The sequence below is a fragment of the Canis aureus genome, chromosome 21 (genome assembly GCF_053574225.1).
Source record: "Canis aureus isolate CA01 chromosome 21, VMU_Caureus_v.1.0, whole genome shotgun sequence".
Lineage (NCBI taxonomy): Eukaryota > Metazoa > Chordata > Mammalia > Carnivora > Canidae > Canis > Canis aureus.
In genome coordinates, this window is record NC_135631.1 from 10,822,370 (window position 1) to 10,847,377 (window position 25,008).

A 25,008-nucleotide genomic window follows, 5' to 3' on the forward strand; every position below is an offset into this window, starting at 1 on the left:
AGACCATGACCTGAGCTGAAGGTAGATGCTTAACCAAACTGAGCCACCTAGGCACCCCTCAAAAGGCTTTTTTTTTAGGTTTTATTTATTTATTCATGAGAGACCAGAGAGAGAGAGAGGCAGACACGGAGGGAGAAGCAGGCTCCATGCAGGAAGCCAGATGTGGGATTCGATCCGGGGGCTCTGGGATCATGGCCTGAGCCAAAGGTAGATGCTCAATTGCTGAGCCACCCAGGCATCCCTCAAAAGGCTTTTTAAAATGAATATCTAGTGATAAGCCTGGGGTCTTCCATTTTCATCTCTAGTGTTTGCAGCTATTCGAATCACACCACCTATGAGTTTCTCTGAAAAGCTCTTGCACTTTAGTTGGAAGACTGATGCTATGACATGGGCCCAGCACAGACTACTACATTTTATAGATGACAGAAGAGTTTTTAGCACCAACTGATGGGTTTGGTTAGTCACTTGGCTTTGTGGCCATCTCTCTGGGGTCCAGATTTGGTGGTCCTTGTTCTTCAATGATAATCTTTTTTCTTTTTTTAATCATAATTAAAAAAAAATACTCTAGAAAATGCTGATTCTTTGTTGTTGTTTTTATTTTTATTTTTTTAAATTTTTATTTATTTATGATAGTCACAGAGAGAGAGTGAGAGAGAGAGAGAGAGAGGCAGAGACACAGGCAGAGGGAGAAGCAGGCTCCATGCAACAGGAGCCCGACATGGGATTCGATCCCGGGTCTCCAGGATTGGGCCCTGGGCCAAAGGCAGGTGCCAAACTGCTGCGCCACCCAGGGTTCCCTGTTGTTGTTTTTATACCCGATAATGTTCTTTAGAAATTGACTAATAAGGTAATAGACACAGAGAAGGAATTAACTGGATGAATGAAGGAGCTCACCAGGCCAGAGAAGATGAAGATGTGAAAAATGAGAAGCAGAGGTGCTCTTGGGATTTCTGTAATGGGGGCTATAGACAGTCTCACCAGGACACTGTCCTAGGTTAAAAGGGATAGTGCCTTTCATGGAAGGGATAGACAATTTTATCTTCCATCCCACCCAAGATTTGAATGGTTGAGTGGAGAAAACTTAGTATCTCCCTATCCATGAACATGGAACTTCCTTCCATTTATTTAGGTCTTTAATTTCACTCAGCAAGATCTTTGTGGCTTTCAGAGCACACATTTTGTCCTACACACCTCTTGTTAGGTTTATCACTATACTGTGCTTTTCATATTTTGCTAAAGATGTTGTTAACTTCATTTTGTTTGTTGCTAGTATGAAACAACCGATTTTTGTATCTATCAAGAGCTTTGAGGGCTCTGAGATTTTTACCCTACTTACAAATGAACAGGTTTCATGTATGCTGGCAGAAGGCATAAGAATTCTGGGTCAGAGATAAAAGACAGCTTATTACAGCAGTAGCAAGGACCAGAGTATCAGTTCATGGTTCCCCAAGCCCTGGTTCCTACAGGGCAAAGTGAGGAGGATCCGCTGATGCCTGCACATGCAGAAGGGGGTTCTGCAGAAGAGGAAACCCAAGCTTAATGGAACAGGATTCACCCCCCTTTTTTTTAAGATTTTATTTCTTTGAGAGAGAAAGGGAGAGAGAGCATGAGCAGGTGGGAGGAGCAGAGGGAAAGGGAGAATCAGGCTCCCTGCTTAGCAGGGAGCGTAACATCGGGCTCCATCCCAGAACCCTGAGATCATGACCTGAGCCTAAGGCAGACACTTAACTGACCAAGCCACCCAGGCACCTCAAGAAACAGGATTCTTTTATGATGAGCAGTAAGCCTGCCTGAAATTTGGTCCCAAAGGAGACATTATCTTTTTTATATTGAGTAATAAATCTATCCTTTGCTCTAGTGGAGATACTATTGCTGTCATCCAATGCTGTTCACTCTACACATCTGTGGATATATGTGTGTATGTATATGTGTGTCTATCTCCTTGAAGATAGCCTAGAACTAAGACAGGCAGAAACATGAGAGACTTAGGAAGAATCCTCTCCTGACAGTATCCTGTGACCTTGTTAAACTTATTAGCCCTTAGCCCCATGGCAAGGGGGTGGATGGGTGGGATTTCTTTGAATTTTCAATGTATATAATCATGTTGACTGTGGCTAAAGATGATTTTCCTTCTTCCTTTTGAATATTTCTAATTTTTATGTTCTTTTTAAAATTTATTTATTTATGATAGTCACACACACACACACAGAGAGGCAGAGACATAGGCAGAGGGAGAAGCAGGCTCCATGCACCGGGAGCCTGATGTGGGATTCGATCCCGGGTCTCCAGGATCGAGCCCTGGGCCAAAGGCAGGTGCTAAACCGCTGCACCACCCAGGGATCCCTAATTTTTATGTTCTAATTACCTTGCCTAGGACCTCCAGTACAGTGTTAAATGAATGCAGTGAGGAAGGACATTCTTGTTCTTAATCTTAGCAGAACTGAGGTCACTCTCACTCTTTTTTTTTTTTTTTTTTTTTTTTAGGAGAGAGAACAGTGGGAGGGGGGAACCAGAGGAAGAAGGAAAGAGAGAATCTTAAGCATGCCCAGTGAGTAGCTGATCTCCTAACCCTGAGATCATGACCTGAGCTGAACTGAGTCAGATGCCTAACTGAGCCACTCAGTGCCTCTTACTCTTAAGTAAAATGTAATTGTAAATATTTTTCATGCTGCCCTTCACCAGATAAGAGTTCCTTCAATTCCTAGTTTGCTGAGAGTTTTTTCCATGAATGAGGGTTCCATTTTTGTCATAGATATTTATCTATACTTCTAAAGAAGATATAATTCTTTTAATAATTAAAAACTTATTAATGTGATAAATTACATTGGATTTTAAAAATGTTAAGCCAAGGTCCTATTCCTGCAATAAAATGCATGTAGTCATGATGTATCCCCCTTGTATATATCATTGGATTTCATTTGGTATTAAGAATTTTACATTGGAGGGCACCTGGTGACTTCATCGGTTAAGCATCTGCCTTCAGCTTAGGTCGTGATCCCAGGGTCCTGGGATCAAGCCCCACATGGGGCTCCCTGCTCAGTGGAGAGCCTGCTTCTCCCTCTCCCCCTGCTTGTAATTGCTCTCTCTCTCCCTCTCTCTCTCTGTGTCAAATAAATAAATAACATAAAAAAAAGAATTTTACATTGCACAGTGGGGCCCCCTCCCAAAAGAATTTTACCTCTATTTTCATGAAGACTATTATGCTATAATTTTCTTATTTAGTAATGCATTGTTGGTTTTCTTATCAGAGTAAAACTGACCTCGTAAATGTTTTGGAAATTCTCGTTCCTCAATTTTCTGAAAGTTGTGTCAAGTTAATTTTTTAAAAAATCTTCAACTGTTTAGTAAAATTCACCTGTAAAGCCATCTGTACTGGAGTTTTCTTTATGGGAAGGTTTTTACTCATGAATTTCATTTCTGTAACAGATATAGGGCTATTCACATTTTCTATTTCTTGTGTCAGTTTTGTCAACTTGTGTCTTTCAAGAAAATTTGTCCATATAAGTTCAATTCCTGAGATAAAATTGTTTATAATGTTCCCTTGTTATCCCTTTAATATCTGTATGATCTATTGTATTATCTCCTTTTCCTTTTTTTTTAAAGATGATTTATTTATTTATTCATGATAGTCACAGAGAGAGGAGAGAGAGGCAGAGACACAGGCAGAGGGAGAAGCAGGCTCCATGTACCGGGAGCCCGATGTGGGATTCGATCCTGGGTCTCCAGGATCGCGCCCTGGGCCAAAGGCAGGCGCCAAACTGCTGAGCCACCCAGGGATCCCCTGAAGCATTGTTATTAGGGGTATGAACATTTAAAATTGTTTGTCATCTTGATGAATGATCAATTTGTCACTTTGGAGTGTCATTTTTAATTTTTGGTAATTCTTTTTGTTTTAAAGTCTACAATATCAGGTATTATGAATTCTTCTGCTTTATTTTTTCCTTTGTGTTAAGATACATATACGTAAAATTTCCCATCTTAACCATTTTTAAGTGTACAATTCACTTGTATGTACATTCTAATACATTTGTAATACATTCACATTGTTGTGCAGCCATATCCACTATCCAGCCCCATAACTCTTTTCATTTTGTAAAACTGAAAATCTATACCTGTAAAATAATAACTCCACATACTTCCCTTCTTCTAGTCCCTGGCAACCACCATTTTGCTTTCTGTCTTTTTTTTTTCTTCTTTTTCTTTCTGTCTTTGATTTTGACTACTCTAAGTACCTCATATGTAGACTCATACAATTTTTGTCTTTTTGTGACTGGCTTATTTCACTTATGTACTGCCCTCATGTTTCATCCATGTTGTAGTATGCATCAGAATTTTCTTTGGGCTGACTAAGATATAACATTTTGCTTATCCATTCATCTGTTTATGGACTTTTGGGTCACTTCCACATTTTAGCTATTGTGAATAATGGTGCTACGAACATGGATGTATAAATATCTCTTCAAGTTTTGATTCTTTTGAAAATATATCCAGAAGTGGAATTGCTGGGTCAAATATCAATTCTAATTTTTTGAGGAATCTCCATATTGTCCACAGTGGCTGTACCATTTTACATTTCCACCAAAAGTGCACATTGAGTTCCAATTTCTCCCTGCCAACATTTGTTTTCCAGTTTTTGGATAATAGCATACTTTTATGATTATTTGCATGGTATATTTTTCTCCCAATTTTACTTTTAACTGTTTGTCTTTTTATTTAACATGTCTTGCAATCACCATATACTTGAATCTTGATGTTTTATCTGGTCTGATGATCTTTTAATTGGCCCTTAATGATGACATTTAAGGTAATTATTCATATAGTTGGATTTCAGCCAACTATTTTGCTATTTCTTTTCTATTTTGCGTATGTTCTTTTTTTTAAAGATTTTATTTATTTATTCATAAGAGACACAGAGAGAGAGATAGAGGCAGAGACACAGGCAGAGGGAGAAGCAGGCCCCATGCAGGGACCCTGATGTGGGACTCGATCCCGGGTCTCCAGGATCACACCCTGGGCTGAAGGCGCAGCTAAACCACTGAGCCACCAGAGCTGCCCATGTGTATGTTCTTTTTAATTTTTTTCCTGCCTTCTCTCAGATTAATCAAGTATTATTTAGTGTTACATGTTATTACTGTTTTTGGCTTCTTGGTTATATTGTTTGACTTTTTAAAAAATTGTTTGCTCTAGGGACTAATATATATATGTGTATATATATATAGAGAGAGAGAGAGAGAGAGAGAAAGATATGGAGATATATATATATATATATATATATATATATATATCTCCATATGGGTGAGAAGTCCACATTCCTAAACATGGTTTATTTACAATGATTCATGACCTGAGCCCTCCCTGTGTCTCCAGCCTTTCTCCTAAGCCCTGCAAGCTCATCCTGTTAGATCTGTTACAGTTTGTTAATGTTCCAGAGTGACCCTGACCTTCAAGGCCGTATCTAATGCATCTGTTTCCAACACTCCACCGTCTCACAAGCTAACTAGGACTTATCCTTTGGAACTCAGCCATCATAGTCTATAGCAATTGTATGTGTGTAGGGCTTCCCATATGGGGCCAATGCATGTGTCGGGGTTGAGGGTGAATCTCCCTGCCGCTTGCTTCCATGGCCCAGTAATCTCTTTTTTTAGGCATTGGTAAGAGTACTTATCGGAATTAAACAGAATATGACTTAAATGGAGAGAACTGGCTTGTACAGAACATAACACAGAGGACCAACAAAGTCATGAGAGGTGCTGAAGGCCACAATGCTCCTGGCAAGGCCAAAGAGAAGACAAGAAGTGGAGTGGCCAGAAGACCACCAAGTCTTCCCAACCTGTGTTAAGGGATCCTGCTTATTTCATGGGGAACAGAGACTTTTCCTATTCAAGGCTTTGCACAGGCCTGGGGAACCTAACACACTGTGGAAGCCCCAGAACGTGTAGGGTCGGTGTCAGAGTTCAACAAATGCCCCATGGAGCGAAAGGAGGTGAATTTCAAATGCCAGCAGAAAAACTCTCACAGGGGCAGGATTTTTATTTTTTTTAAGATTTTATTTCTTCATGAGAGACACACACACACACAGAAAGAGGGGCAGAGAGAGAAGCCGGCCCGTGCAGGGAGCCTGGTGCGGGACTCCATCCCGGGTCTCCAGGATCGCGCCCTGGGCCAAAGGCAGGCGCTCAACCGCTGAGCCCCCCGGGCGTCCCGGGCGGGGATGTTTTAAGGATGCCCTCGCTTTAACCCAGCGAGCCTTCTCCACGAGTGCAAGCAGGCACGCACTGGCCGAGTAGCCTCCGTGAGTCTAAGGGCTTCAAAATGGGGAAACTGAGGCCGGGAGGTCGTGCCAGACGAGGAGACGGCGGCCAGCGGCGGCCTCAGGTTCCGAGGGCGGGTGTGCGCCCAGCGGGTCGGGGAGCCCCCGGCAGCGCGCGGGTCACGCCCGGGCGTCCGCGCCTCCTCCCCAGCGCCGCCCGGGCCGCGACCCCGCACTGCACCGCCCGCCGAGCGCAGGGGGCGGCGCCGCTCGCGCTTCCTCGCCCCGGGGCGGCCGCGTCTGGTCTCGCGAGGCTCCGCCGCCCTCCGAGGCCGCCTTCCCGCCGCGGCCGAGCCTCCCCCGCGCAGCCCCGGCCCCGCCTGCCTCCCCGCTCCCGCCGCGCTGCGGGTGCTGCGGCCTGCGCCGTCCGCGGGGGGCGAGGTGAGCCCGGGAGAGCCCGGCCGCGGGGGGCGCGGGGTGAGCCCGGGAGAGCCCGGCCGCGGGGGGCCGGGGGTCCGGGGTCCGGGGGCGCAGTGTGCAGCCGGGGCGCCCCGGGGGTCGGGGAGCCTGGAGCCAGGGTCTGTTCCAAGCGTCTAGCCCACGGTGACTCGTTTTTTTTTTTTTTAAATTTTATTTCTTTATTCATGATAGACATAGGGGGAGAGAGAGGCAGAGACACAGGCCGAGGGAGAAGCAGGCTCCATGCAGGGAGCCCGACGTGGGACTCGATCCCGGGTCTCCAGGATCACGCCCCGAGCTGCAGGCGGCGCTAACCGCTGCGCCACCAGGGCTGACCCCCACCGTGACTCGTGACATTTATAGGCTCCGCTGCCCTGTGCTTCTACCGCGCTCTGCAGGTGAGGACACCGGCCTGGAAAGTGGAGGGCTCACGGCCGCTGGCAGGAGGAGACCCCCCTCCCCTGGCACCAGTGCTCCCCTCCACCTGGCTGCGCCTGAATTTGGGAGACCCGCCCCGCCCCGCCCCGCCCCCCGTAGTCCTGCCCTTAGTCCTTACACACCATCCGCGCCAGATCACCGGGCAATCTCCTGCCCTTTAGCCCTGTTGACATCATCACCGCAAAGCCCCTGGGCCTCCAGGCTCTTTCTGCTTTGAGTCAGAAAATTTTAACCTGTTTTTTATTATTATTATTTTTTTATTTTAATTGAGGTCAGCAAGAACGGAAAAGGAACGAGGATGATCCCTTAGGCTGCAGAATGAAAAACCCCGTAAATGTAAAACTAGCGAAAGCAGCTATAAGGTTACATTCATATAAAAGTAGCAAGGGTAGTCCCCTGGCCCTGAATAGATGGTTAGCAGAACTGAGTTGTTGAAGACATTGCACACATGGCTACGACTGGTAAGGGACACAGGAAAGGGTGACTAAACATAAAGGAAGGGGTCTATGGAGAATGGGAAGGGCCTCATGACTCCCCATTCAGTTTTGCTACTGTGAAAAGCCCTTCTTTTCTGAATGCTTAATTCAGTCCCTGAATGCTTCTGTGTTTTTTGCAGATGTTCACTCTGCCTCAGGAAGAATCCAGGGCACCTGCCACTGGTCTGGGCTCAGCCTCCACACGGGACAGTAATTATGGGGATGGTCTGGAAAGAGAATGCTCCAGAAAACCAGACCAGAAGCTGCCAGAGTTCTGTGCGGTGGGCGATCCCGCTGCCATGTTTTCCTCTAACAGCTCCTACCTGTCCTCTAGAGGAGGCATCATTAAATGGTTCTGGGACTCAGCGGAGGAGGGCTACAGAACCTACCACATGGACGAGTATGATGAGGATAAGAACCCCAGTGTGAGTGAGACCCCCAGCTCCACTGGAACCCAAGGGGAGACTGTAGGGTGGGATGCCCTACCTTGACCAAGAGGGTAGCACCTAGCCTGTTCTAGATGCTGGGGTTACAGCTATGAGCAAAAAAAAAAAAAAAAAAAGCAAAGTTCCTGTGCTCATGGGATTTTTGTTTTAGTGGAGGAGGCAGATGGAGAACAGGCAAAAAAAAAAAAAAAAAAAAAAAATCCCTGTAATATGTGGTGCTAAGTGCTATAGCCACTTATAAAGCCAGGTAAAGAGGATAGAGAACGGTAGGGTAGTCTGAGGATATTGCTGTCTTATGTAAGGTGGTCACAGAGGGCCACTTCCCTAAGGTGACAGTTCAAGTGGAGACCCGAAGAATGTGAAGGATTGTATTAGTTATCTGTTGCTGTGTAACAAATTAGCTTAGATTTCAGCAGCTGAAACGAAACGTTTCATAATTTCTGGGGTTCAGGATCTGGGCAGGTGCCTCAGGCTCAGAATCTTCTGTGAACTTGCAGTGAGGCCAGGGTCATGGTTTCATCTTAGGCTTGACTTGGTTGAGGGGCAGGAGAGAAGATAGCTTCCAGGCTCATTCACGTGGTTGTTGGCAGGCCCGGTCCTTTGCCACACAGGAATCTCCATGGGACTGGCTCACGCATGACATGGCAGCTGGGTTCCCCCAGGGCAGGTGATCCAAGAGAGAATGAGACACCATGAGTACCCAGGATAGAAGCTGTAGACCTCATAACCTGTTCTTACAAGATGTCACATCTGCCCCTCCTGAGAAGCGGGTCACTAGGTTCTGCCCACAGTCTCAGAGAAGGGATTACACAAGGGTGTGGATACCAAGAGGTGGGGATTGCTCCCTGGGAGCCATCTGAGGGGCTGCTTGTCAAGGTGAGCCCTGCAGAGACCTGGGGGAAAATGTTCCAGGCAGAGGAAAGAGTGGGTTCAAAGGCCCCAGGGTGGATCTGTGCTTGATGAGTTCAAGGGACAGCCCAGGGGCCAGTGTGGCTGGAATGTAGTGGCGACTGGCAGGAGATGAGGTCAGAAGGATCAGGGGTGGGGGGGTGGGGGGGTGGAGACCCTGTGGGGCTTCATGGAATGCCAACAGGCTTCTGAGTTTGGACAGAGCAAGATAAAAGGTGTTGGGAGGAGGAGGAGTATGATCTAATTTTGGTTTTCAGAAGATGCCTTGGGGGGTGGCTACCGTGTAGAGGGTAGGGTGAGTGCAGGCAAGCAAGGGAAGAGGGCAGCCTTTGCAAGAACAGAGATGAGATACTCCACTGGGGAGCTCCACTGGTGGCTCCATTGGGGTCTTAGCCATGGAGGGTGATAAGGGACTGGGCTGTCCACCTGTTTTGAAGGTGGAAGTGGCAGGATTTGTGGACAGATTAATGGTAAGCAGAGGCGCCTACTGGTTTGTTTCTCAGGGGTCAGCAGTTCTAGTGCCTGAGCCTCCCTGGGGACTCTGCGGGACAGCTTGAGGTGGGCCTTTCCCCCTCCAGGTCCTGGGAGACACTGCCTCGTGGGTGGGATCAAAGTATTGTGTGGTTGCCCGGGGTCTCCCATGGGAGCCCTTCTTGGCTGACAGGTATCCCTGTTTCTGTTCTACTGCAGAAGGTACCGCAGCACTGCTTTACTTTGTACATTCTCTTGTACTGTAAACATGTATCTTCTTGCAAGATACAGTGGTGTCTCAGGCATGCATCCAGCCTTCAGGGATCTGATCATCCAGTGGGGGAGATAAAGCATGTACATTGGTCCCTGTGACCTGGAAGCAGAGACTAAGTGGGGTGCTCTAAAGGGCAACAGATCAAGAGCTTTGGGTTCCAGAAGAAGAAAAGATATACCTTTCTAGGCCGGGTTCTGGGGAGGCTTCCTGGAGGAGATGGCATTAATAGAGCTTTAGAAATGTGAAGATGGGACCAGGGAGCTGAGTGGAGGTGGGACAAGGAAGGGTGTTTGGAGGGGCAGGATTACTCCCTCTTTGCTTTCCTGACTCAGTGTGCTCCTCGGGCCATCCTTTGGGACCCCTGGGCTGTGCTCACCCTGCCTCCGTCTCTCTGTCTCCAGGGCATCATTAACTTGGGCACCAGTGAGAATAAACTCTGCTTTGACCTGTTATCCAGACGGGTAAGTCCTAGTGGCATCAGCAGCTCCCAGGGACTGTCTTTTCTTGGATTTCCCTGGAACACTTCCCTGATAAGAGCCTGCTGCTTGCCTCAGCAGTCCTGGCCTGAGCCAGGAGACCCAGGTTCCAGGTCCGTCTCAGGGACAACCTCTGTGATCTTGGGTGAGTCACTTCCCTATTTGGATCCTGCTTCTTTTTATTTTTTTATTTTTTTTATTTTTTTTATTTATGATAGTCACCCAGAGAGAGAGAGAGAGAGAGAGGCAGAGACACAGGCAGAGGGAGAAGCAGGCTCCATGCAGCGAGCCTGACGTGGGATTCGACCCCGGGTCTCCAGGATCGTGCCCTGGGCCAAAGGCAGGCGCCAAACCACTGCGCCACCCAGGGATCCCTGGATCCTGCTTCTTTACCTCTTCCCCACACTCAGTCCCTCCCGCTGCTGGCTGGGTCCTGCTCTCATGGGGTGGGGGTGGGATAGGGAGCATTCAGTGGGGTGTGATCAGTATTTAACAACTGGCTCTGGGGTAGGGAGGACTCTGATTTGTAGCTTTTGCCAATTCCCATAGTGTAAATACCTCCACTGTGGCTGATTTCAAGCCATGGGTATGACCTCTCTGCACACAAAGTTGGGAAAAAAGGGGTTGTGGCACCCATTATGTAGTATCCCCACCATCTAGACACAAAGATGGAAATAACCTCAAGAGCACATGTAGGAATGTAGTGACATAATCAGAAGTAGTGATGTTTTAGTTATTACCTTCGTTTATTACTGGTGTTTTTTAATGCAGTGTACTTATTTGTACATTTATACAGTTTAATTAAAAAAATTTTTTTAGCATAGCCTGTAAAATTCCTGGAAACTTACTAAGTAGATTTCTTGAACTGGTGTGAGCCATCTCTAGCAAACCACTAAATATGCCTGATAAATGTGTTTTCCAAGGCCACGGACTCAGAGTCTGGGCTTGTGGTGGGAGTGACGGCTGACCCAAAGGAACTTATTTCCAAGGGAGACAAATCTAAGACCTAAGGGGAGAGGCATATAGGGAGGGGGCTCAAAAGGCATGGTCTACCTACCAGTTCCCTGCTGCACTGACCCACAGAAGTAAAATGTGAGCCACATATATAATTTAAAATATCCTGTTAGATAAGTAAAAAGAAACTGGTAAATTCATCCGAGGAATATATTTTATTTAGCCTAATATATCCAAAATAGAACCATTTCAACATGTAATGAATGTAAAAAATTGGCATATTTTACGTAGTTTTCATATCAAGTCTTTAAAATCCGGTGAGTTGGCTCAGTTCAGGCAAGCCACACTCCAAGTGCTCAGCAGACACGCATGGCTAGCGGCCTTCGACTAGACAGGGCAGCTCTATGGGCAGAAGGGGAGAGGGAGAAGGCTGGAGTTGTGTCCAAGTGACTGATTGCCTTTCTTCCTTTGGTTCCCTTCTCAAGACTTCTGGCTTTCCTTGGCACTGTGTGTGCGATGCTCTGGGAGTTACCCAGCATCAGGTCAGGGTGGGGATGGTGTCGAAACAGCCGCATTTTTTAAAGATTTTATTTATTTATTCATGAGAGAGAGAGAGAGAGAGGCAGAGACACAGGCAGAGGAGAAGGAGTTCTCCATTCTGGGGACCCGATGTGGGACTTGATCCTGGGTTTCCAAGATCACGCCTTGGGCTGAAGGCAGTGCTAAACTGCTGAGCCACCCAGGCTGCTGCAACAGTTGCATTAAAAAAAAAAAATTAAAAATATTTTATTTATTTATTCATGAGAGAGAGAGAGAGAGAGAGAAAGAGAGGCAGAGACACAGGCAGAGGGAGAAGGAGTTCTCCATGCTGGGGACCCGATGTGGGACTTGATCCTGGGTTTCCAAGATCACGCCTTGGGCTGAAGGCGGTGCTAAACTGCTGAGCCACCCAGGCTGCTGAAACAGTTGCATTAAAAAAAAATTAAAAATATTTTATTTATTTATTCATGAGAGAGAGAGAAAGAGAGGCAGAGACACAGGCAGAGGGAGAAGGAGTCCTCCATGCTTGCTGGGGACCCGATGTGGGACTTGATCCTGGGTCTCCAAGATCACACCCTGAGCTGAAGGCTGATGCTCAACCACTGAGCCACCCAGGCATCCCAAAATGGCCACATTTTCCAAAGCATAGGGTTGAACTGAGCCAGGAACACAATGGCCTGAATCCCTCCAGAAGTTGGAGCCAACACTGAGGGGATGGCACCCAATGCTAGGACCCCTTGTGTCACCCCAACGAGAAGCCTAGTAGCATGGTCTATCACTGCCTCTACAAATCCACCCCTCTGGGTTTTTAATTTTTTAAATATATATGTTTGTATATTCATTCATTCATTCATTCATTCATGCAAGCACAAACATATGAGCAAGGGAAGGGGCAGAGGGAGAGGGAGAGAGAGAATCCCAAGCAGACTCTCCCAAGCAGCCCCACAAGGAGCTCAGTCAGGTGCTCGATCTCATGACCCTGAGATCATGACCAGAGCAGAAATCGAGAGTCAGATACTCAGCCCCACTCTTCCCTCTGTCCCTAGCTGAGTCAGAGTGACATGCTGCGGGTGGAGCCATCATTGCTGCAGTACCCTGACTGGAGGGGACATCTGTTGTAAGTAGTTGCCATGGGCCAGTGGTTCTCAGCCCAGGGTGGTTTTGCTCCCCAGGGGACATAGGGCACCTGGGAACACTTATGGTTATCGTAACTGGGAAGGAGGTATTATTGGCATTTCCTGGGTAGAGGCCGGTGATGCTGCAAAACCTCCTACAATGCCCAGGAAAGCCCCCACAACAAATAATGACCCTGCCCCAGATGTGAATATGGCAGGTAGAGAAAGCCTGCTTGAGGCTGAGGGCCTGTCCTGGAGACCTGGCAGTCGTGGGGTCTCCTGGAGCATCTGCAGGGAGAGAGCGTGTGGTCGTCTCACCCAGCTCAGGAGCTCCCTAGCTTGGTTTCTTGGGTCTTAGGCATGTGGGGGGCCTTCGGGCATGGAGCCTTTGTCGCCATGCTCTCAGTGGCTTTAGATGAACCAGAATCAGTGTTGTGGGATGGGATGCCGGCTAGGGCATTTCCTCCTGGTAAGAGCAACATGGTAAATAATGCTAATTGGGGTTTGTACTGACTGAGCACTTGCTAGGGGCAGCTGCTGTCCTAAAGGGCAGTGAGTGGCCAAGCAGGACTTGATTCCAAAGCGCATGTTCCTGCAGTAATTAGGATGGTAGGCCCTGGAGACAGCCCGCTGGCTTGGGAGTGAACTGTGCCACTGAGCAGCAAGTGACTGATTTCCCTCGAGCCTGTTTCTCTGTGAAATGGGAATGACAATAATAATAGCATCGTACGATTGTTGGGAAGATTGAAGGAGTAAAGTTCCCTGAGTAACTCCTAACTCCTGCATAATGTAAATGCTCAATGACACTTAGCAACAGTGACTCTGACGATAGTTATTGTTATGATAGCATTGTTATTAGTTAGAGCTACATGTGGATGGAGTGTTATTTTTGGTATCCCGGAGGCCTGCAGATTAGGTGGTGGGTCCTGTCCTAGAACTACAGAGAATGCAAGTCTGCATGCGTGTAGGTAGTGGTGAGGTGGAGGGCTGATGGGCCTGAGATGCGGAGGCCACACTGACCCCGCTGCCCTCGTGGGAAGCCAGAGAAGGATAATGGATCTGGGTGAGGATTGACCAGAGGAGCTTTGGGATGGGCTGTGGGTCGGGGATGACGAGCACTGCCCATCTCTGTCTGATCTCTAGTCTCCGGGAGGAAGTGGCCAGATTCCTGTCTTTCTACTGCAAGAGCCCTGCACCCCTTAAACCAGAGAACGTGAGTAGCCCCCTGCTCTGCTCTCCCCTGCTCCTCTGCCCACCTCCCCCAACTTTTGACAGTGGGTAGGGGTAGCATGGGCTTGGGATCTGCCTTTCACTCAGTTTTGACTTGATTCCAGGTGGAATTAGGAATACCTCCTCCCTTTTTCTTCCTCATCCTAGATATTTAGGGGATATAATTTGGATACAGTTTCTGTTCCAGTTTGTTCTATGGTCCCTCATTGCCTCCACATCTTGAGGCAAGACACTTGGAGTGGCCAGCCCCCTCTCCCTTGCTCTGTTGACCTAGAGCACAGTCCAAAGAATAAATCACAGATGCACTGGGCTGTTAGGCAGGAGAGGCCTTCAGCTTCTCCTGGTGGCTTTGCCATGACAGAGCCACAGAGGGCACCAAGATGGGACCTGTTCCCCTACCCTCACAACCGCTAGCCCGGATGCAGCTGGAGATCCTTGTTCCTCCTGGACAGATACTCATCTTTGTCACACGGATGTGTCACCCTTAGGTGGTTGTTCTGAATGGCTGTGCCTCCCTCTTCTCTGCTCTGGCCACAGTGCTGTGTGAGGTGGGGGGTAAGTGACCCACGGCCTGCTCTGCACGGGGCGCTGCCCTATGCCTGCAGTGTCCACAGTTGCCTGTCTTTTGCGATGCTTTCGGCCATAATAGACTACTAGACTGCAGGGGGCTTAATCAGGGCTTGACGAGATACTCGGATATTGGCAGTTTCTGAGGAGGTCAACATGATGCCAGGGTTCTGGCCTTCTCTCTGTGATGAACTTGGTTTTTCCTTTCATGTGATGGCTGTCGTGTCCTTTCATGACAGTGGGTCTAAAGTAGGGAGAAAGGGTAAGGTTGTGTCCTGCCTGTGTCTTTTTTTTATTGGCAGGGGGCAGGAGAGATACTCTTCCCCCCAAAAAGTCCCAGCAGAGCCCACCTTATGTCTTATTGGCCAGAACTGACTCACAAACCCATTCCCCAAGCAGTCCCTGGCAAACAGGATAAGAACCACAATTGACTGAAACCAAAAGTGGTTCATCCCCAAGGGCCAGGGATAGGCCACCTTCCTCAGACTTACTGCAGGTCATATCCGGGAAATCTGGTGCTCTCTTAGCCAGAATACTGGAATGGCTGTTGGGTAGGCAGCCAGCAGCGTCTGCTACAGGAGCCATAGTTGGCCAGAGAGCGGGTCATGGCCAGGGGTTATTGTCGCCAGAATAGAGGCCCACTCACTCCAGCTTCACTGACGGTGATTACATGGGTAGAGTTTACTGACCACGTGCTATGTTACAGGCACTGGCCTAGGGCTTTACACATAGACTCATTTAATCCTCACTTCTCCCCTCTGAGCCAGGCTCTGTGCCTTCCCCGTTCCACAGAGGAGGACACAGGGCACAGGGAGTTAAGTAACTTGTCAAATTCATATAGTGAGAGAGCAGAACCAGGATTTGAACCACAAGATGAAGATTCATCACAAGGACAGGCTAGGCAATTCCTCCCCATTTGAGAACCGTCAAGAGTGGGATCAGTGTCACCCTCTCCACCTCTCACAGGGGTGTGCAGTCCCTCCTCCTCCCCTTTGTACATGCGAGCCTCTCTTTGGACCTTCCTCGCCTCCCACGTGGCCCAGGGTAGCTGCCCCAGTTCCATCTGCTCAGATGCACCTCCTCATCTCATGAGTGTCTCTGCTTCCCGGAGTGACATCATGGGAGAGAGCACGTGCTGGGTGTCTGGCCGCCAGCGGATCAGCTCCCTTGGGTCCCTGGTTTACATCTGGTCCACTCCTTGTGGCTGGGGTAGGGCACATGTAGGACAGAGGCTGCCCCTCCCAGAGCTGTGAGTGGGGCAGATAGGAAGGGAGGGCAGCCTGACCATGCATCCTCTTCAGAACTGGAGGAATGCCCGCCTCCGCAATAGGGTAGACCTTGGAGGTCATTATCAGCACCCCCATCCATGGCGAGAGTCTTCTGCATGACATCCCCCTCCCACCCCTGCCAGATGGCTCAGCCTTGTGTTTGCGTGTCCCCTGTACAGGGAGGGTCCACTCCTCCTGAACAAACTTGATCTTTGGGCAGCTCTGTATGTTGTCACGTTTGTTGAAGCTGCCCGGATCCCCCGGCAGCTTCAACTCACTGGATCCCAGTCTGTGCTTGGAGGGGCCCAGCAGGTGGAGAGCTTCAGTGGGATCCTCTGAGGCTTGGTGTCCTCCTTGGTAAAGTTAGGGTGAGAATAGTACTGATGTCATAGAGTGATTGCGAGGATCGAATGAGATAACACACAAATACACGTTTAGCCCAGTTCCCAGCATGTAGTAAGTGTTCAGTAAACGTTAGCTACTGATGATCAGAAAAGGGACTGATCTCAGGGAATCCAAATGTTAGAAAGAGCTTGGGAGTTGAAAGATGGAGTGTACCCCCAATGCTCTCCCAAAGACATGGAAAGCTGGGAGGGACGTGGAGCCTGTGGATGGGGGACTGGGTGTTCTGGCCACAGGGTGACAGGCGCTGGCCCACTCCTGCCCTCAGAGGCTTTCCTGATCCCCGCCCCTTACTATGGAGCCATCACACAGCATGTCTGTCTCTATGGCAATGTCCGACTGGTCTGTGTCCATCTGGACAGTGAGGTAAGAGTTCCTGAGAACCCAGGTAAGGCCTGGGCCTTCTTCCTAGAGGTGAAGACTTTCCTGTCTCTGAATTTGAGGGGAGTCATGGGAGGAAGTCCCTGCTGAGGGCTCTGGGGTTATGGCTGGAAGGGGAGTAGAGCCTTCTGTTGCCCATGGCTGTCCATAACCTGGGTTCCCTTGGGGCTCCCCAGGTCCTGGCTCTGAGGTCTCCAGGTTTAGGGTAGAAGCCAAGGGCAGCCCCAGGGAGACTACAGCAAAATGGCGGGGTGAGGACAGGGCAAAGCAGACCTCAGCCTGTAAGTTCTTGGATCCCGTCAGAGGATCTATGGGGGCTCTTCCCCACTCTGACTGATGAGATGTCCCTGATATAATGGGGTGGAGAAGGGGGGCACTGGGAGGAGTGAACTTGTCAGAGTTTCTTCAGAGACTATTCTTAGGAGGCTAGAGATAACAGGAGAGATCCCAGAAGTTCAGGTTTGGGGGATCGGTGAATTTGGCTGCTGGTTTTTCTCCATCTTTCCCCAGGTCACTGGGCTGGACACACGTCCCTTCCAGCTCACAGTGGAGAAGCTGGAGATGGCCCTGCAAAGAGCTCATTCTGAGGTCTGGGAGTCCAATCAAACCCAGGGCTGGGAGGGATGGGTCTGAGCAGGGTGCAGACTTCCTGTGGCCGATCTCATCCTGGGAGCAAGGTTGGCCCTCCTCGACGGGGTTGGGGTTTCAGATGGTCACAGGGAACCATTCTGGAGGGCCAATCAGGAGCATACCCATGGAAGGTCTTCCCACTAGAGCAAGACTCAGACGTACGTCTACAGAGTCAACCAGGGAGCTTAACACCTCCACCCCTCTTCCACCCTATTTTGACTCAGTGGGTCAAGTGTGGGGCTTAGGGGTCTGTAGTGCATCAGTCTCCCTGGTGATTCGAGGACGTGATTCCCCTCTCACTTGGTGGGGGCCTACTGAAGAAAGACAGAGACAAGTACTACTCCCATGGCTTCTTTCCTGCCATGGTCATTAAAGTTGTAAGTGCCTACTGTGGGAATTCTAAAAGGGAAAACCCCTATCCATTACTCTACCAACAAAGACAACCTGTACTGGCGTTTGGGCATTTTTGCCTCTGGGCTTTGTTCTCTGCCTTTTTTTTTTTTTTTCTTTCCTGGTCCACACATTTGCACATACGTATATCTGCTGCAGATACCTAATTCTCTGCCCTTGTTTGCATCACATTGGGTCATGAACCTGTTCCCATCACATTTCCCTGGGAGTCTGCCCAGCAATCGGCCCCATTCGGGCTCTGGCCTTCAGGAGGAGCTGAGCATTTTCTGTCCCACTGATGGTTTCAGGGTGTGAAGGTCAAAGGTCTCATCCTCATCAATCCCCACAACCCTCTGGGTGACATCTACTCCCCAGGAGAGCTGCGGGACTACCTGGAATTTGCCAAGAGGTGAGGCACCCCACAGTCACCCCTCAAAACATCCTGGCCGACCAGGATACTGATGGGGGCTTTGGGACAGGCCCTCAAAGTGAGGAGTGGAGCCAGACTTGAGTCTGGGTCTGTCTGTACAACTGTTTGGCGCTTCATGGTACCCTTCTTCTGTGGAGGTACCCAAGGCCCCTCTTCCACGGTGCTTCAAAAGCCCTGCTGACATCTGCTTTGTATGCCTGGCTTCCTGTTTGAAAAAAAAAAAAAAAAGGTGCAAGAAATGTGTGTCTGGAAAAAAATTTAGTAACCTTGGGCTCAACTGTGGTCCTCTTGGATTTCTGAGTCATTGCCTCCCCACCCTGGGGGACACATTCGGCCTCCAGACCAAGCCGTCTCCTCCCCACTCCCTGCCCCTCCAGGCACGAGCTGCATATGATGGTGGATGAGGTCTACATGCTGTCCGTGTTTGAGAAGTCGGCAGCGTACTGCAGTGTCCTGAGCCTGGAAGGGTGAGCCTGCCCTGCCACAGCCGACTCTTCCAACCCCGGTCTCCTGGCCCCTTGTGGCGTGGCCCATAGGATGTGACCTGTCCTAGGGTAGTTCTTCCATCCAGCTGGTCCCACTGTCCTCAGATCCTCTAAGGAGAAGATGGGATGGCTGGGCTACATCAGGGATTTTCATATTGTTCTGTGGCCTCTCTGAGAGCTCCAAGGAGGGGCCAGGCATAGGATTCCTAGGGGTGGTGGTGGGGAGAGGGCTGCAAGGGTGGGAACTGGTCTCCGTTGCTGTTCCCCTTATCTGCAGAGTAGCTTCAGCCCCATGGATGCATGCATCCATCCATCCATTCATCCACTCACTCACTAATTCATTCAGCAAATCCGTCTGTAGCCCCAGGCATGTGCCAAGCACTTCTAGCTATTTGGGCTTTTTCATTAGATTTAGTCCAAGCCAAGAATCTGTGGTTGAAACAGCTTTGGAAACTCTTGGACCAGATCATCTGTAAAGTCTGTAAATGTGACATTGAGCAAATCTAACAGTTCTTGGTATTTGTTCAGAACTTTGGACCCTGTGAAATCCTTTCCATTGGTTCTCTCAGCTGGTTTTCACGAGGCTCTGCCAAGTGGATGGTTGTTACTCCTGTTTGTTTATGGATTAGGAAAGTGAGACACAGAGAAATAGCAACTTGTCATCTACTCTGTGCCAGCCACTGTGGTAGGTGCTGGGAGACAACAGTGAATGAGAAAGACAGGCCCCATCTTACGTGGAACTTTTATTTCTAGCCAGAGAAAACATTTTAAAAAATTTATTTATTTATTTGAGAGAGAGCAAGAGGGAGAGACAGTGAGCAGGAGGGAGAGGGAGAGAGAATCTTTTTTTTTTTTTTTAAGATTTTATTTATTTATTCATGAGAGACACAGGCAGAGACACAGGCAGAGGGAGAAGCAGGCTCCACGTGGGGAGCCCGACGTGGGACTTGATCCTGGGACTCCAGGATCATGCCCTGGGCTGAAGGTGGCGCTAAACCGCTGAGCCACCCGGGCTGCCTGGGAGAGAGAATCTTAAGCAGACTCCATGCTGAGGGTAGAGCCCAATGTGGGGCTTGATCCCATGACTGCAAGATCATGACCTGAGCCAAAACCAAGACTTAGACACTTAACCAACTGAGCCACCTAGGTGCCCCCAGGAAAAAAACATTTTAGCAGCTAAATACACAGTCATTTGATTGTGGCTGTAAGTGCTAAAAAGGGGAAGTCTGGGGAGGCATGAAGGGATCTGTTTGGGGTCCCCAGTGGGCCTGGTCTACTGGGAGGTGGTCAGAGAAAGTCTGAGGAAATGGAGCTTGAGCTGAGCTTTAGATCAGGAATTGGCAAATAGTTTTGGATCAGATGCAAATATTTTAGGCTTTATAGGCCTTTGGTCTCTCACTCAACTCTGCCTTATAGCTCAAAAGCGGCCACAGACAGGATGTATGTGAGAAAGCATGGCTGTGTTTCAGTAAAGCTTTATTTACAAAAACAGGCCTCTGGCCCAGTTTAGCGTGCAGGCTGTAGTTTGCTGATCCTTGCTCTGACGCACGTATAGGGTTTAGCAATTCAAGAGATGAAACCAGGGCTTCACACAGAACCAGAACTAGATTCATCCATCTCCTCATTTGTTCAGCCAAACACGTATGAGCCTCTGTGGATCTGTGTTGCTTCTGTTCCCACACTGTTCTCTGCAGGTTGCCTGACCCCCAGAGGACTCATGTGATGTGGGCGACCAGCAAGGTAGGTTCCTGGCTGGCCTTGGGTGTCAGGGAGGTGGGAGGGCAGAGAGGGGGGTGGAACCAGCTTCCTCTGTGGAGGGCTGGCCACTGCCTAGGGTGCCTTTCTCCTGTAGGACTTCGGGATGTCTGGGCTCCGCTTTGGCACGCTGTACACAGAAAACAGGGACGTGGCCACTGCGGTGGCTTCCCTCTGCCGATATCATGGCCTCAGTGGCTTGGTCCAGTACCAGATGGCACAGCTGCTCCAGGACCGTGGTGACTGCCTGGGCCTGGGCCCTTGAGAATGGGGGAGAGGTTGTAGTTGGTCGGGAACTGGCCAGGGATCGTGGGTGCCTCTTGCATGAGAAGACTTTAGGGTGGTGTTCGAGAGCCCCAGGACCACATCTGGGTTCTTAACCGGCTTGCTCACTTCCTGGCTGTGTGGCCCATTTCCTTCACCTCCCCAAACCTCAGTTAGTGTGATTTGTCAACTCAAATAGTACCTGGCATATAAGAGTCACTTACTTGGTCAACATGAACTCATTATTATCATCTGTGAGCATTTGAAAAAAGAGAGTAGATGCTACAAAGGGAACACGGTTAAATGGAAGCATCTCTGCCTATGAGGGTCTCAGATACTGAGTCTTAATAGCAAGGTTCCAGTTTGGGGTGATCCAGCAAAGGTGATCTGTAACTGGAGCTAGATATTCTCATCGCGCCATCTCATTCCAGAATCCTAGGAAGCAGATATTCCTGTATTTTCCCTGGTATTTTATAGATGAGGAAATGAGGGCTGGATACTCTAACCTGCTACAACAGCTGAAATTGAAAATAGCAGTGACACCCTCAAGTGTTGGCGAGGATGCAGAGCATCCTCAAGAGCATTTCATCTCTTGAATTGCTAAACCCTATACGTGCTAAACCCTATACATCCTGGAACTCTCGCGCTGCTCTGGGAATGTAAAGTGGCAGAGCCGCTCTGCAAAGCAACTGGCAGTTACTTGCAGAGTTATACATACACTTAGCAAATGGCCCAGCAATCCCACTCCTAGCTCTTTACCCATATGGTCACTCAAAACCAAATATTCACTATGGGAATATTTGTAGCTGCTTTGTTCACGATCACCCCAAACTGGAAGCACCCCAAAATGTCCTCCCATGGATGAATGAGGGAGCAAAGTGTGGCACGTCCACACAATGGAATACGACTCTACAGTGAGATCTAGGGCAGCACAGACTAAGCTCAAAGGCATTGTGCTGAATGAAAGAGGCCAGTCTCACAAGATGGCATGACTGTAGGATTCCTCTCGTGACATTCTGGAAAAGGCAAAGCCAGAGTGATGGAGAACAGACCCATTGTTGTGGGGGGGCAGGGGAGTGATGTGACTATAAACAGCACGAGGGTGTTCTTTGGAGCAAGGGAACTGTTTGGTGTCCTGCTTGCAGGGGGTGATGACACAGATCTGTACATGTGTTGAAACTCATCAAATGGGGGTCTCCTGGGTGGTTCAGTCAGTTAAGCATCTGACTGTTGGTTTCAGCTCAGGTCATGATCTCAGGGTTGTGAGATCAAATCCCGCATTGGGGTCCATGCTGGGTGTGGAGCCTGCTTGAGATTTTCTCTCTCCCCCTCTCTCTGCCCCTCCCCCTGCTTGCACGCTCGCTTACTCTCTTGAGCTTGCTCACTCACTCTCTCTCAAAAAAAAAAAAAAAGAAATGTCAAATCATTTAAAAAAATCCAAAACTTCATCAAATGAGACACTAGAGAAAGTTAATAAAAAAGATGAGGACGGGGAGGCGAAGTAGCCAAAGGCCCCACATCTTGTGAGTGGCCAGGCCAGGATCTGAACTGCAGCCTCTGTGACTCGGAAGCACCCCTGTGTGAGTGGGCCATCCTTCATTTAGGGTCTGCACCCTGAGGGACTTCTGAGTCTGCAGGCTGGGAGCTGTGAGGCCAGGTATCTAGATTTTGGGGGCTTTTTACTGGACATTGAATATTCCCATCCTCCCCATCAACAAGCTGGAGAAAGGGTCTTGGCAGCTCGTGGCCCTTTTCTTTTCTTTTTTAAAGATTTTATTTATTTATTCATGAGAGACACAGAAAGACATAGGAAGAGGGAGAAGCAGACTCCCTGTGGGGAGCCCGATGTAGGACTTGATCCCAAGGCCCCAGGATCACGACCTGAGCCAAAGGCAGATGCTCAACTACTGAGCCACCCAGGTGTCCCTCGTGGCCTTTTTCTTGTTACCATTTAGACTCATGGGACAGAGTAGAGGATTGATGAGAGATTTATTTTTTGGCTTCTCTTTTCACCCAAACAGACTGGATCAACCAGGTGTACTTGCCTGAGAACCATGCCCGGCTCAAGGCTGCCCACACCTATGTCACAGGGGAGCTCCGGGCCCTGGGGATCCCCTTCCTGAGCGGTGGGGCAGGCTTCTTCATCTGGGTTGACCTGAGGAAGGTAATGCAAGTGGGGCTGTAGGCCGGGAGGGAATTTAAGCCTCTCTCTCTGGCAGGGGAGGGGTAGGGGTGTCTCATCTGCAGCCTGAACCCCTTCCACCCTCCCAGTACCTGCCCGAGGCCACCTTTAAGGAGGAAATGCTGCTTTGGCGCTGCTTTTTGGACAACAAGGTGCTGCTGTCCTGTGGCAAAACCTTCGAGTGTAAAGAGCCTGGTTGGTTCCGCTTGGTCTTTTCAGACAAGGCCCACCGCCTCTGCCTGGGTGAGTGACCTCACCTCCTCACCATGCCCTTCATTCTGTCCTCCCTCTTCTCGTCTCACCTGTGGCTCTAGCAGCCTCAGCTGGCTCATCCTGCCCGCCCCCCAGCCAGGGTGCTAACTTCTCCTCCCCAGGGATGCAGAGGGTCCGGCAGGTGCTTGAGGGCAAATCCCAGGCAGCAGAAGCCCGGTCTTCCCGTCAGAGCCAGGAGCCAAGGAGCCAGCACAGGTGAGCTGGTCATCGCCCAGTGACTGCAGGGCCTGGCAGCCACCGCCAATCTGAGCTACTTGGGGCTGCGAAGACTGGTGGTGGATGAGGCATTTGGCAGGAGGGTACCCGACGCGGCCTCGCCCCTGAAGAAGAACCATTTCTTGCCTCTCTCAGAGGCGGTGAGAGACTCCTCCAGCTGTGCTGTGTTCTGGCCCTTCCCCCTCTATTAAACACGACTGGGAGACACTAGAAGCTTCTGTTGTGAGTAATTTACAGAATGGAGGAGTCGTGACTGCTCCTAACCACAACTGTTAGCCCCTCTGAGGACATGGAAAGAAAACAACTGGTACCTTCTTTTGATGGCACCTTCCTTCCTCCTTCGTTGCGGAGGACAAGTCAGAGGGACAACACAGAGAAGAATGATTACTGCCCAGAAATAAACAAGAGTGATAATTTCCCAACTACCAGGAGAAAGGAGTTACTTCCTTATGTTCAGATGTTCTCCCCATGTGGGCCCACAGGACACCTGGGACCCGGGACAGGCCTCTGGGTGGACCACGGTGAACAGGACTCTGTGGTGGTGATCGGGAAGCGCTTCTCTGCCTCTGGGATGCTCTTCCTCCTTCTCTTTCCTGGCAAGGAGCTGCCTGCACGGACCATCTCACACCCAAGTGATCTGGCCATGACTGTTGGAAGGTGGGAAGATAGGGGCTGGACCTCCAACCAAGGCTTGCCTTTCCACCCTAAGTATATAGAGGGCCATTCATGCCATCCTCAGGGTGCTTTAGTTCAGAGCCCAAATGAGCTTTCTGAACTGACCTGAAAGCTGTGTGCTAAGGCCCCTTCTCTGGTGTCTCCACCAGACACCAATGTAGAAAAGCTTTCTCTTTCTTTGTTTCTGTTTTTCTCCAATGTAGAAAAGCTTTCTCTTTCTTTGTTTCTGTTTTAACAGAGTGTCAGTGTATGTATTCTGTAAACCATAACATTTGATAAAAGATTTGCTTTCCTCTACATTTCTGCCTTTCATTCGTTCATTCCTTCTCCTTGTCTTTTCTTGAATACCTTCTATGTGCCAGACACTGTGCTGGTAATTGATGTGCATTATTTCTAACTTTGACAATTCCTGGGAGGCTGATGTTATTATTTCCCATTAGAGGGCAGCCTGGGGTGGCTCAACGGTTTAGCGGCGCCTTCGGCCCAGGGTGTGATCCTGGGGACCTGGGATCGAGTCCCACGTTGGGCTCCCTGTGTGGAGCCTGCTTCTCCCTCTGCCTGTGTCTCTGCCTCTCTCTCTCTCTCTCTCTCTCTGTGTGTGTCTCTCATGAATAAATAAATAAAATCTTAAAAAAAGATAAATTATTATCTCCCATTTGAGAGATGAGGTGAGATCTCCCCTGAGTTTCAAAGAGATGGAGTGATGTTCTCAAAGTCACGTAGCTGGAAAGTACCAGAGCTGGGATTCAAAGTCAGGTCAGTGTGGTTGCAAATCCTGTGCTGTTTTTATCCTGCCAAACCAGGTGCCAGCAAGATGCTTTGAGTTTTTTCAGAACCAGGCTTCGTGTTGTTATCGTCAGCACCTTTAACGATTTTTCAGTCGTTGGCCAAGTATCACTCCTTTCTATTCCTGCTTCCAGGAAACACTGGTACTAAGGTTCGGTGATTCACTGGAAAGCCTTTAGGTTTTATAGAGGGTCAGAGTAAGAAGGGCCATGTTGAGAGCCCTTTCCATCCCCTTCAAAAACCTCTGTTGTGATGCTGCCATCATT

The 25,008-nt window shown here is 49.1% G+C and overlaps 1 protein-coding gene across 2 annotated transcripts; it reads left to right on the forward strand.

Annotated features, from left to right (window-relative positions):
- Positions 1-6,574: 6,574 nt before the first annotated feature.
- Positions 6,575-23,494, forward strand: ACCS (1-aminocyclopropane-1-carboxylate synthase homolog (inactive)). 2 transcript variants are annotated; one of them, XM_077862965.1, is made up of 16 exons: positions 6,575-6,691; positions 6,902-7,107; positions 7,764-8,048; positions 10,125-10,184; positions 12,740-12,810; positions 13,952-14,021; positions 14,527-14,593; positions 16,544-16,641; positions 17,167-17,244; positions 17,985-18,085; positions 18,484-18,573; positions 20,286-20,331; positions 20,444-20,585; positions 22,632-22,774; positions 22,882-23,035; positions 23,167-23,494. In XM_077862965.1, the coding sequence occupies exons 3-16, from the start codon at positions 7,764-7,766 to the stop codon at positions 23,262-23,264; spliced, it is 1,503 nt and encodes a 500-aa protein (XP_077719091.1). In that variant the 5' UTR covers positions 6,575-6,691; positions 6,902-7,107; the 3' UTR covers positions 23,265-23,494. The 2 variants fall into 2 exon arrangements, with proteins under 2 accessions (XP_077719091.1, XP_077719093.1); XM_077862967.1 differs by lacking the exon at positions 6,902-7,107.
- The last annotated feature ends 1,514 nt before the right edge of the window (positions 23,495-25,008 follow it).

Coding starts and splice junctions, on each gene's coding strand:
- ACCS (XM_077862965.1), top strand. CDS start 7,764: ATGTTCACTCTGCCTCAGGAAGAATCCAGGGCACCTGCCACTGGTCTG. Junction 22,775..22,881: donor TCTGGGTTGACCTGAGGAAG/GTAATGCAAGTG, acceptor CCACCCTCCCAG/TACCTGCCCGAGGCCACCTT. Junction 23,036..23,166: donor GGCCCACCGCCTCTGCCTGG/GTGAGTGACCTC, acceptor TCTCCTCCCCAG/GGATGCAGAGGGTCCGGCAG.